Source organism: Protopterus annectens, chromosome 7.part0, assembly GCF_019279795.1.
Source record: "Protopterus annectens isolate FY-2018-M chromosome 7.part0, PAN1.0, whole genome shotgun sequence".
NCBI classification, from domain to species: Eukaryota; Metazoa; Chordata; order Ceratodontiformes; family Protopteridae; genus Protopterus; species Protopterus annectens.
In genome coordinates this window covers 447,604,224-447,616,641 of record NC_056739.1, presented here as the reverse complement: position 1 = coordinate 447,616,641, position 12,418 = coordinate 447,604,224, and the positions used below count along the sequence as shown (strand labels likewise).

Here is a 12,418-nt window from a genome sequence, read left to right as displayed (position 1 = left end):
AAAATTCACCAGTTTACAGGAATGTTTGAATTTGTTAAGCACTGATTTATTAATCTTGGAGCAAAACTCTGTACCCATGAACTATCACATAGGCAGCAATCTACTTAACACCGAATGCGTGATAAGAGACCTTGGGACCCAGGTGGACAGTAGTCTCTCCTTTGATAGTCACATCGCCACAGTAGTCAGGAAGTCCTTCTACATGGCACACCTCATCATAAAAGGGTTCTCATCCAGGAAAAAAGAGGTCATCGTTCCCCTCTACTCGACACTCATTAGACCCATTATAGAGTACAACGCCCCTTTTGGAATGTACCTCACAAGACATCCGCAGCAACTGGAAAGGCCACAGAAGTACCTCACAAAGAGGATTACTGGACTCAAACAAATGCCCTACAGTGACTGCCTCAAAAAACTCCAGCTTTACTCCGTAGCATATCACCTACTCTGAGGTGATCTCTGCCTAACATATAAAGCTGTGTCAAACCCAGAGCTGTTGGACATGCTACACCTAAAGAAATCCCAATCCCTCCGAGCTACATGCTCTAGGGGCCTAAACCTTGTCACCACAATAAACAGGACATGCTGGAGGGATAGATTCCTATCCCAGAGACTTCCCATACTCTGGAACAGGCTACCCATCTATGTCAAGCAAAGTTCTTCATTAGCACTCTTCAAGAAAAATCTTGATGAGTGGATGGGAAATAGGAAATACACCCCGGGGATCACTTCTGTATCTCTGCTCAACAGTGGCACAGGAAAATAACTTTCTTGGGTGGTGTAAGCCAGGGAACCTTGTTGGCTAGGCTTACATAGGCCCTTGGGCCGATAGCCTAGTACCTACCTATGAACCTATGAACAAAAAATGTAATTGTGACATAGGTGATTATGAAAGAGGACAACCCTTTATGCCATATAAAGGTTACAATGTGGGTGTTATGCAGAATAAAACTAATACCAATAAACGCAAAAGGCCCACATCTATTTTGAAGAAAACCAAACACTCAGTCAGTTTCACTTCGGCTGAGGAGTCCTCATCAGCCACTGATGTGGATGGCAATCACTCCCCACAGCCTCCGACTGCCAAAAGACACAGTACTGACTACCCTTTAGGGCAAGGAATAGAAGAGGGGGGAGGAAACACAAGCACAGCAAACACTTTGGAAGATATTTTCAAAGCAGTAACCAAATGTTAAAGGAATGTAATAATGTTCACAATATTTCATCTGTGACACTTTCTGAGGCACAAATATCACTGTTAAATAAAGGCCTTAATTATGCTCCTGGCTTTTTTGTGGCTGATGATTCTTTGGCTTCTGATGTGATTTCATTCTGCAGATTAAAGTAAATTAAAACACTCACTGGAGTAAATGCCTCTTGCCAAAAAAGTTCAAATATAATAGCAAGTAAAACAGCACAGGCAGAGGCAACCATGCACTCGCAAATAGCGTATAGAAACGTATAACTCCGTACTTAAAACAACATGACTTTAATGGTGTACACAAACGGTGAGCACTTTCACAAATGCTTCTTCAGACCATAACAAACCCAGTTGTTAATTGATTCTTAAATCATCTTTAGATCATGAGGACATCACATTCTTATTTAGAATTAAAGATACATTAAAGCTACATACATTATATAAGCATCAAAAACGCTGAATGAACGATGACAAATCATTAGTCGTCTAAGTAAAGATGCGGTCTCTTAAAACTGCATTAAAAGTGTAAACGTGTCACAATCTACTTATAGCATGAAAATATATATAAAATATATCCAAATATATATGGATACCATCTCAATGTGTGAATATAATACACCTAAATAATGTGGATATACAACATTAATAATGAAATTTCTACATCATTAATGGACATAAAAGTATATAAGAAAACAAAAATATACGTAGTATTATCTAAAAGTTGGTCTCTGATAGCTATAATTGTATTGATACTCAGTGGATATTCTATAAAGACATCTAGATATTCTATATATTTGAGCCTCAATCAAACCGGTTTTAAAAGCTAGAAGATAGGTGTTTGACATATATTCCTTATATATGTCCTTATATATGTCATACTATGATATTTTTTATTTGTATTATAGATGGTTTATGGTAGCATTTATTATTTGTGTATTGATTATTTTTGATCAACTCCAATATTATCCGCTGTGTATCAATACAATTATAGCTATCAGAGACCAACTTTTAGATAATACTACATATATTTTTGTTTTCTTATATATTTTTATGTCCATTAATAATGTAGAAATTTCATTATTAATGTTGTATATCCACATTATTTAGGTGTATTATATTCACACATTGAGATGGTGTCCATATATATTTGGATATATTTTATATATATTTTCATGCTATAAGTAAATTGTGACACGTTTACACTTTTAATGCAGTTTTAAGAGACCGCATCTTTACTTAGACGAGTAATGATTTGTCATCGTTCATTCAGCGTTTTTGATGCTTATATAATGTATGTATCTTTAATTCTAAATAAGAATGTGATGTCATCATGATCTAAAGATTATTTAAGAATCAATTAACAACTGGGTGTGTTATGGTCTGAAGAAGCATTTGTGAAAGCGCTCACCGTTTGTGTACACCATTAAAGTCGTGTTGTTTTAAGTACAGAGTTATACGTTTCTATACGCTATTTGCGAGTGCATGGTTGCCTCTGCCTGTGCTGTTTTACTTGCTATCATTCTTCAGATTATTGAATCCAAAATTGTATTTTGATGGGGAGTCTGATATTACTAACACCAGCTCTTTTAGATTTCACAAGTCTGTTTTTATGCCACCCATGTCGACACAAGTGTCCATGTTCCAATCAAGTGTGTTAAAGGATTTACACTACAGGTCCCATGAACATGACATCCTTCATCATAATCTCTCAAAGATCGAACAGGTAGCTCTGCTGGAGTTAAAAAACAACAAAAACTTAGTTATTCTATCAGCAGACAAAGGCAGGGCCATAGTAGTAATGGATTGGGACATGTACTATGAGGAGGCACTCAGACAACTTCAGGATGCCAGATAGTATATGGCCATGCCATTAGATCTTGCAATCAAATTTAAAGCTGAGATAGATAGATTCTTATTCGAAGCCAAACAGGAAGGGATTATTACAGAAACGGATGTGTATCATCTCACAGTCAAAGATCCTAAATCCCAATATATTTATTTTTTACCAAAGATGTACAAGGACCCTCAGAAACCGCCAGGGAGACCTATAGTTTCAGGCAGGGATAGCTTGACAGAACCTTTATCTGTATTCTTGACCCAATATTTAAAACCTCTTTTGGGGTGTGTTAGGTCATGCATTCAGGACACAATGAAATTCTTGGGGATTGTGTACAACACACAGTTGGAGTCTGATTGGCTCCTATGTACGTTAGATGTAACATCATTATATACCAATATTCCCCATTGGGCGGGAGTCTTAGCTCTCCAGTTTTGGCTTGACAGAACTGCTTTATATCCACTGGAGTTTAATACATTTCTAGTATGCTTGGAGGAGCATGTTCTTGAGAAAAATGTTTTTTTACTTCCATGGAACATGCTATTTGCAGCTACAAGGCATGGCAATGGGGGCTTCTTTTCCCCCATCTATACAGATCTGTTTATGGCCTATATTGAGATGCAATTGATATATGACTCTAACCATAATATTTATTTGGAGGATATAGATATTTGGAGGATGTATTTGGATGACTGTTGGTTGGTGTGGAGGGTGGATAGTGCTTACCTTATGGAATTTGTGGAATATTTAAATCAGAATAATTGGGGAATAGAGTTTAAGCTAAATTTTCATCCCCAGGAAATCACCTTCCTAGATGTAACTATAACCAGGAATGTTGACAACACTTTAAGAACTGAAATTTATAGGAAATATCCACAATTTAATTCCTTATTGTATGCCACTAGGCTCCACCCACAACATGTTATCCGAAACATCCCCAAGTCACACTTTCTGAGGGTCAGACGTGTATGTTCAGAAGATGACACATTCAATAAATATAAGGAAGATCTTGTTGGCAGATTTCACAACAGAGGCTACAGATCAGGAGATATTACCATGGCTAGTAGGTGGGCAAGCACACAAACCAGGGAACAATTATTACAATACAAACCAAAAACAACAGAGGGCCAAATTTTGTTAAGAATGGTCACTACTTATGGTCGGAATACTGGTGGACTCATGAATATTATAAACAAACATTAGAATATATTGTTAGCAGATAACAAATTGGATTCAATAATTGGAGATAAATGCCACTTTTCTTTTCACAGAGGACAAACTTTGGATTCCCATTTGAGTCATTATAAACATTCCTACAGATCTACAAATACAGTCTGGCAAAATACTATGACTGGGGAGAAACTAATGGCATCTTATCCTTGTGAGCATTGTACCCATTGCCCCAGAGTATTCAAGACCAAACAATTTACCAGTAAGAATACAGCACAGGTTTTTGACATCAAGTTTTTGGCAAACTGTGGTTCAGACTGGGTTGTTTATCTGGCTTCCTGCTCATGCTCAGCATTATATGTAGGGCAAACTTCCAGGCCATTGAGAATCAGAATTTCTGAACATATGAGTGATGTCAGGAACCATAAATTGACCAGTTCTCTATATAAACACAATTTAAAGCATCCAACCGCCTCTTTTCATTTTGCTATAATTGATAAAATTGTTGGAGACAGAAACTGTAAAGGGGGTTTGCACTCCATACTTAATTCCAAGGAGAAGAAATGGATAATTAAATTAGGCGGGCTGTTTATCCCTGGTTTGAATGAACCTTTGTAAATCTTTAATTATAATTAATTGTATAATTGAGCTGTCTTTATATCCAGCTCAGACTCTGCCTATATTCATTAACTTTGTTGCACTGAAGAAGGCTAGATTAGCCGAAACAGGTTTGCAGTATAATATGTATATTTAGTGTATTCACAAAGGCTTTTTTACACCTCTACTGATGTTTTGGACAGTTTTATTAAACTGTTGTTTTACAATCACCTTATTGTGCTGGCTTTTTATTTTGGAGTATTGGAGCAGTTTTGAGCCGTTGCACTTACCATACTTGCGAGGGAATGATGTTTTGCGATTTTCCTATATGCGCCAACTCTACCAGTTTTGGAACAGCTCTTAGTTGTCTTGTACTCAGACATTCCTTCGACCTTTAAATCTTTTGCAGTTTTATCAATTCATCTGAATAGCTGTTTAAAGTTTCTTTTCAAGCCTTTTGTTAAATGGATTGATGAACTCCTTCAATATTTTATGTTAATCAGCTCTGAGCATTTGATTTTTCCTCCAGACAACTGGAAGCCACATCTTAAACAAAGCTAGAGCCTGGAATTGCTTTTTGCTGAACAGCTGCAGTCTTCTTCCCAATCAGTGTTCTCACCTTTTCTAGTTGATTCTTTCAGGCTGTTTCTTCTTTGCTGGCATCCAGGCAGCATACTTACTAGCCAGCAGCTGAAGTTAAAGTGTAAGTTACTAAATTGTTTCCACACTGCAAGACCTGAAATTAAAGCAGATTCATCTTGGAAGCCCAAAATGCCTCCACCACCAACCTTTATCCAACCTGGGAAATGGTTCACTCCCAAGACACTACATGGACAGGGGGATCCCCCAACTTCTGTAACCCTGAAGATGAGCTTCAGAACTCATTTGTCTGAAATGGCTGCTAAAGAGGAAAAGCAGAGATTTGGACTCCCCCCCCCCACCCTGCAGAAAGGACTGCCAGGGTGGAAGGTCTCCCAGACAGACTTAGACTATATTTTGTTTACATGGTTCCTGAACTTTGGAACCAACCTCTCATTTTTCCTGAAGTTTGACCCAGACTTGAAGTTTTTTTGCCAAATTTTGAAAGGTTAGACAATCCTTTAGAAGATTTTGGGGTAAAAAACTGTACCAACAGCCAGCGCCTTTTTAGTATTAGTCACATTTTAAACTATCTGACCTGTAAAAGAATTTTACAGCAGATTCCTTACAAGAGGAGGCTGCATACCGCATGCATCATGCTTTCACAAGGGACACCCTCCAAAGCACACAGAACCAGACTAGATAAAGGTTCTGGAAATTCTCTTAACAGCTCATAATGAGGGACTGAGAAACCTGTTCTCCCACTCACCACTGGCATATTCTAGAAAATTGATGCACAGAAAGAACCCTGTCCCCAATACAGAGAATCAGTGAGTGAAGTCTTTATCAGAAATCAGATGAGAAAACCCTGTAATGTCTCTTCAAAGTTCTGAATCTGGACAGCAATATGAAGTCTCTTCATGAGGTATCCCCCTTTTACTAGAAACCTTAAGCATCAATAGCCTGAATTAACCCCCTGCAGAAAAGAAAGGTGTCCCAGTTCCCTTCCCAGGGCACTCCCTTGTTCACAGAGGGGACCCCAACAGACAAAATGTAGCTAACTCCTGGTTCATTGGGGCTGTAGGTACTAGAGGGATCCAGAGTAAAGTGAGTGGTTTGCTGAACCAGCTTTGTCAACAGCAGAATCCTTCACCTGCAACTGGGGTCAATTTGTATCCCTGATTCATGTGTACATATACTGTATGGGGCACTTGTGTTTTTCTGTGGATTTTACCACATTATTACAATGATACCTTACGTCTGCATTTAATGCAGTACTCCAGTTCACAAATATATGTTATTTAGTGGGTTATATGGCATAAAAATGTTCATAAAGTGATTTCACATGGAAAATGGAATTTACTACAATGAGAATCAAACCGAGAACAGCTGCTCGCAAAGCGAGCACTTTGACCACTACACTATTGCAGTACTGCTTCAATTGCATGTATCTTGCTCTTTATCTTCTTGCGCCATTTAAGCTACAGTATGCATAGCTAATCAATGGGCAAACCTGCGCTCCTATGATTACATTTATTCTGTCTGATAAAAAATAATTTCTACTACTATTTTCTCTTGGAAGGGGCAGGTTTCACTTATTGCTGTGGATTCCTGCATGCATCTGCACATTTGGCAGACATCATAGCAACCCCCCCCCATACCTCTCAACCTCTTCAGGCATACTATCTGGACAAAGCTTGACAAATTGTGGTACAACTACTGACATATTTTCATTATTGCTCTTATAAACTAGGGATAGTTGCTAGGATAACAGGATTTGTTTTAATATATGTTTTATCACGTATTTGAAGTTGGACACTGAAATGTATGCATTATTTACTGACTTCAATCCTGAGATCATCCCAGTGATTTGCCAGGACAATTGGGGTGCTGTTTGGCTGTGACATGTGGACATTCTGCGATGATTTGTACAAACAGGAGGTATGCAGCCTCCTATGAACATTCTCACTCATTATTATTGCCATGCGGCACTTCCTGAGTGCAGGGGCGTGTGTATTGTGAGAGCTCTGCTCTCAGACACACCCCCTGCGCTCATCCATGCTCCATGTCCGTTTAGGAGCAGAGGCAGCGCTCCTTCATTACTATGCATGGCATGCTGCCATGCTGCTCTTAAACGGATGTTTCCATGCAGGAATAAGCTATTCCTGCACGGAACCTTACTGAATCCCGGGGAATATGTACAATATGGGTATTATCAATCACAACATCTCTCAAAAATCACTTTCATGTGCAATTCATCTTAGTTTATATACAGTATTAGTATAGCCATATATTGTTACCTGATGGTGATGAAGATGGTATATAGTCGCCTTATGTAGCTTAATATATACTTTTTTTTTGTAAATGTTAAAACTTGTATCTGTTTATCATATCCAGAATACTTACAGATGTCTAGCCGATCTTCTGCTTGTTTGATATTATTTTCAAGTTTCTGCATTTTCTCTTTGTGTGTTGTATCTGAGAAAGAAAATTAATGACTAAAATGAAAATTAGCATCAATGATTACATGGCAAAATTGCTAAAATTAGATGAAAAATCTATTTTATCTAGTTTTTCTAACTGTGAAGGTCAAAATATGGTAAAAAATAGTTAGATGGTTACTAAGTACTAAATAATTAATGACCATCCCTGATTGTGCTAGAATGGCCACATGGCTCACAGTACAGGTACCCATGGTAATAAATTAGTCCTCGTTAAAGGGAGGGCAGGTATGTGTTGTAGTTCTACAGTTTCATTATCCAGCAAGTGCAGTGCTAAACTTATTTTATTTACTTTCTTGCTAATTTGTTAGCTCCTCAAATCATTTTATTGTTATACAGATCTGCAAGAGTTCTGCTCTATGTGCATCCTTTCAAACAGTGAAGGGAGACTTCATATTTATCAAAATAAGCATTAAAATAATTAGTGACTAAAACAAAAATTATAAATCTTAAATATACATGCTAGCAACAGTTATGTATTTAAGATCTGTATAAATAGATGTATAAGTAATGTAGCAGCAATGTACCGTGGTATCTCAGATCTCAGGCTTTAATGTGACAGAAAATAATATATGTAGATCATGAGGAAAAAAGGTAGTGAAGTATTCAGTGAGAAGTGCAAAACCAATATAAAAAGGGTACTTAACAGAACTGAAGAATCCATATAAACAGTGACAAGTCAGAAAAAAGAGGAGGACAAGACTGTAAATATAGTGGAGGTAGAAGAAAACTACCTGCTGGTCAGCCTAAAACATGACTTATCTAATCTCCTTTCAGAAGCTTTTTAATATCAGCATCAAATCAGACTTTAGGATGGGTGAATGGAGGATAGCAACATCATTCCCTTACAAAGGTAGGTCTTAAATGGACCCAAGTTATTATTGACCCATAAACCTGACCAGTCTCATCTGTAAGGCTATGGAAAGGATTGTTATGCAATTAATAAGTGTTTAGATAACCTGAATATTTTGGACCCAACTCAGTTTGGATTCATCAAGGGCAGACTATGCCTGCAAAACTTGGTCAACAGCTTTAAAAAAATTATTGAAGCAATGGATAAAACAAAACAGTGCACACTGCATATATAGATCCCACAAAGGTGTTCAACAATATCCCGCACTCAGGTAATCTAGATAAACCAGATAAATGTCAATCCCCATGTAACTCATTGGCTAGCAAACTGTCTCACAAATAAAACCTAGAAAGTTAGGTTGGGTGACTATACCAAACCTAAATGACCTGCCACTAGTGGTGTATCTCATGGTTCAGTCCTTGGGCTGCTCCTCTTTGGCATTTACTTCTCAGAGGTCAAACCTAATGTTAAGAATATGTGGCTGATCAGATGACTGAAACCTTGGTGCCATTGTATACTCCATAGACGAATAAAAATCCTCCAAGAAGGCCTGCCCCAAAGAAATAGCTGATGTCAAAATCATGGACTAAAAGTAAATGTAAAGAAGTGTATAATCATATCCTTTGCCAAGTCTGAGTCCCCCTTGTAACAATCATGTTGACATCATACCCCTGAAAATTGATCCTGTAGTAAGAGATCTGGGAACCTGTGTCATGAATAAACTTTCCTTTGATCACCATGTATCTACTGCTGAAAGAAAGTCCTTTTTTATTGCACAGCTTATATCCAAAATTATTGCATCCAGATCCATGGATGTAATTCTTCTGCTGCACTCGGCCCTCATTAGGCTGATCATTAATTATACTGCCCCTTTCAATATATACCTGCCCAAACACGTGTCACAAGTAGAACAACCAGAAAACTTTCTTGCTACAAAAAAAAAAAAAAATCAAGTGTCTAAGTTGTAAAAACTAGGCAGACCATCTTGAAGCCTTGTCTCTCTTTTCAATATCATACAGGCTGCTGATAGGCAACCTCTGCCTTGTGTGTAGATGTTCAACAGACCCTATACTGTCAGACCTACTAGACATGCTCATGTTCCAGTGGTGTCATAAACATCCACTCACGGTATCTCTTTTGCCAAATAACTAAAACATGTTGGAGGGACTGGTTTGTATCACAGAAAATATCACTTGTATGGAATCATATTCCACTCAATCTAAAGCAAAGTACTTCTCTTATTCTAGTCAAATGTAATTTGGGTAAATGGATGGGTAGCCACAAGTTCACCCCTGTTTAGCATCCCTGACCTTATGGATGGGGAAACATGGAAAAGACCCAAAATATCCTTGTTTGGCCCATTTCTGAGTTATTTGTATGCAACATGTAACGGCTAAAAACTACCATGTTTATGTAAGGCTAAGCTTGTTAAGATCCTCACAGATCACTAGCAGAGTAAGTACCCATGAAACTATGAAAACAGAATTGCTCAACAAAGGGATATGGCTTTTTTACTGACACATAGGAATACATCATTATATAGGAGAATAAATGGGGAAATTTGTGGGAAAGAGTTTTGTGAAGGAGGTAAGGAGGTCAGCAAGCATGTGAAAAGAACACACATAACATTATACTGAAAAGGAAAGACAGCAAGACAGGCAGACAAACAGATTGGATTATGGAGTTTTTAAAAGTTTAGGTTAAGGTGACCTGGTCACCTATGCTGAGTTTTGAAGCAGAGTAACAGAGCATGAACCAGAACTTCAGAAAGAGCATAATTAGAGAGGAAGAAAACACTGATGACAGAAATGGACAGAAGATAATGGGGGCGATAGCTGAAACAAAATTTTGAAAGGACTGACATGAAGAGAGGGAATGAGTATTCATTAATGCTGGATTCCAGGTAAACTGTTAAGAGTATAACAAGTAAAGGAAAGGAATAGGAGAATTTAGCTCTGAGAGAGCATGCATACAGATTACAAAATCAAGAGTGTTACAGAGCATTCTCACTATCATGTCAGTGTACTGGTACATGAGCAAATGGATGCAGTTAACTGAGCAGTATAGTGATTTAGGCGTACTGTGTTTTGTAAATAGTCTCCTTGCAGAAAAACATGCTACGATGATGCACATAACAGACTCTGCATTACAGAAAATTGTGAAGCATTTGAAAAGTTTGGCTTGAGTCACACAGATAACCAACATACACATGCCCAGAGCCATCCTGTTGAGTAAGGACAGATGTGGATGTAGTATAAAATGTAAGAACACTTACTGCAACAAGATTAAAAATTAGCTGATTCAATTAAAAATTGAGTTGAGCAAGTAAGAACGCTCAATAACAAAATGAGGCAGCCAGGTATGAATTAGGATCTATGGATTTTCTATTAAGCCAGGAAAATGGGCAGTTCAGTTGTTTTTATGATTCTCAGAATAAAGCTGTGAGATGGAAAGACTTACAGTCACTTAACTGTGTTGTATGTTGATTGACGCTGTTTTCTAACTCCTGTAGTTTGCCTTGTTTCTCCATATCTAAGTTGAAAAAAATGATTTGTGAACTGACAGATACAATTTCAGATGGCTTTATCTGTAATGTAGATATGATCATTTTTTCACTTATTTGTCACACACAAAGTACCAGTACACATTTAAAGCACTGTTATTAATATAAGTATTATAAACTACAGGTGTTTAGCAGCAATTACGTTTACCTCCAGCAAGATGCACCGCGATTACATGCGTATGTACTGATTTGCTAACATGCACAAGTACTATATTAGTTTGCTAGAAGCTGGTTCGTCCTTGAGTACTTATGCAGTACTAGCTGGCAGGTAAGGAGTGTGGATTTGTTTATCTCTGTCTGGCACCTGCATTTGTTCAACTGTAGGTTTAGCTGAGATCACAGTCCTCCAGACTGAAGCATATTATATGCAATACCCATCACTGACAAATTAACTATTTAGACAATGCAAGAAAACAAAATTCCACTATGATCTTCCAAATGCTAAAATAATTTTGACACTTCTGCCTAAAAGTATTGCTGCCATCATTCAATAGGCTAGAGTTTTATTTCATTCTATTTATCATAAATGTGTCTCAATGCACAAGTGAAGCAATGACTGCAAAATGTATTATTACTCAAAATAAGGAAAAACATTATTAACATATTTTATTAACCTGAAATGATTATTTCTCATCTCTTACCTGAACAGAAATTTAAAAATAAACTCCCCCTTTCCACTAAGTGACATTGTTCACACTATCCAGCATAGATACCTAGAGACTCAGGGTGATCTTTAACACCCCATTGTCAGGACTCCCAGGTATGACACTGGACATCATATCCAATCACTCATTATCAAGTATCTAATTTAGCAAAATGAAGAAAACAGTCCTTAGCATTTCTTACTATTCAGAAAAAAAGCAGTCATTTGTCATTTCCATGATCCATGTTATAACCTTTCCACTACAGATGTCGCACTCATCAAACCGCCAGCTATCCAGCAGTGCAACATCATTGTCCCAGTTTTGGATCAAACGAATCATTGTTAGTGCAACATTTGTCAAATGTATCCATTAAATAACTGTTAGGATAATTTGGCCCAAAGCTCTTCGCTATAGCTATAAGCTAGTTTAAATCTGCCATATATTTGTTCCTAACTTTTCTTTGTTTTGGTCTC

At 37.5% G+C, this 12,418-nt stretch overlaps 1 protein-coding gene across 3 annotated transcripts in view; it reads right to left on the bottom strand.

Moving 5' to 3' along the window:
• LOC122806528 (C-type lectin domain family 10 member A-like) overlaps nt 1-12,418 on the bottom strand; it is a 305,649-nt gene that overhangs the window by 155,373 nt on the left and 137,858 nt on the right. For all 3 annotated transcript variants that reach the window (XM_044077028.1, XM_044077030.1, XM_044077029.1), the window contains 2 exons: nt 11,199-11,270; nt 7,791-7,862 (listed from right to left, as the gene is read on the bottom strand). In XM_044077028.1, the coding sequence (XP_043932963.1) occupies nt 7,791-7,862; nt 11,199-11,270 (144 nt within the window). The remainder of the gene's footprint in view (nt 1-7,790; nt 7,863-11,198; nt 11,271-12,418) is intronic.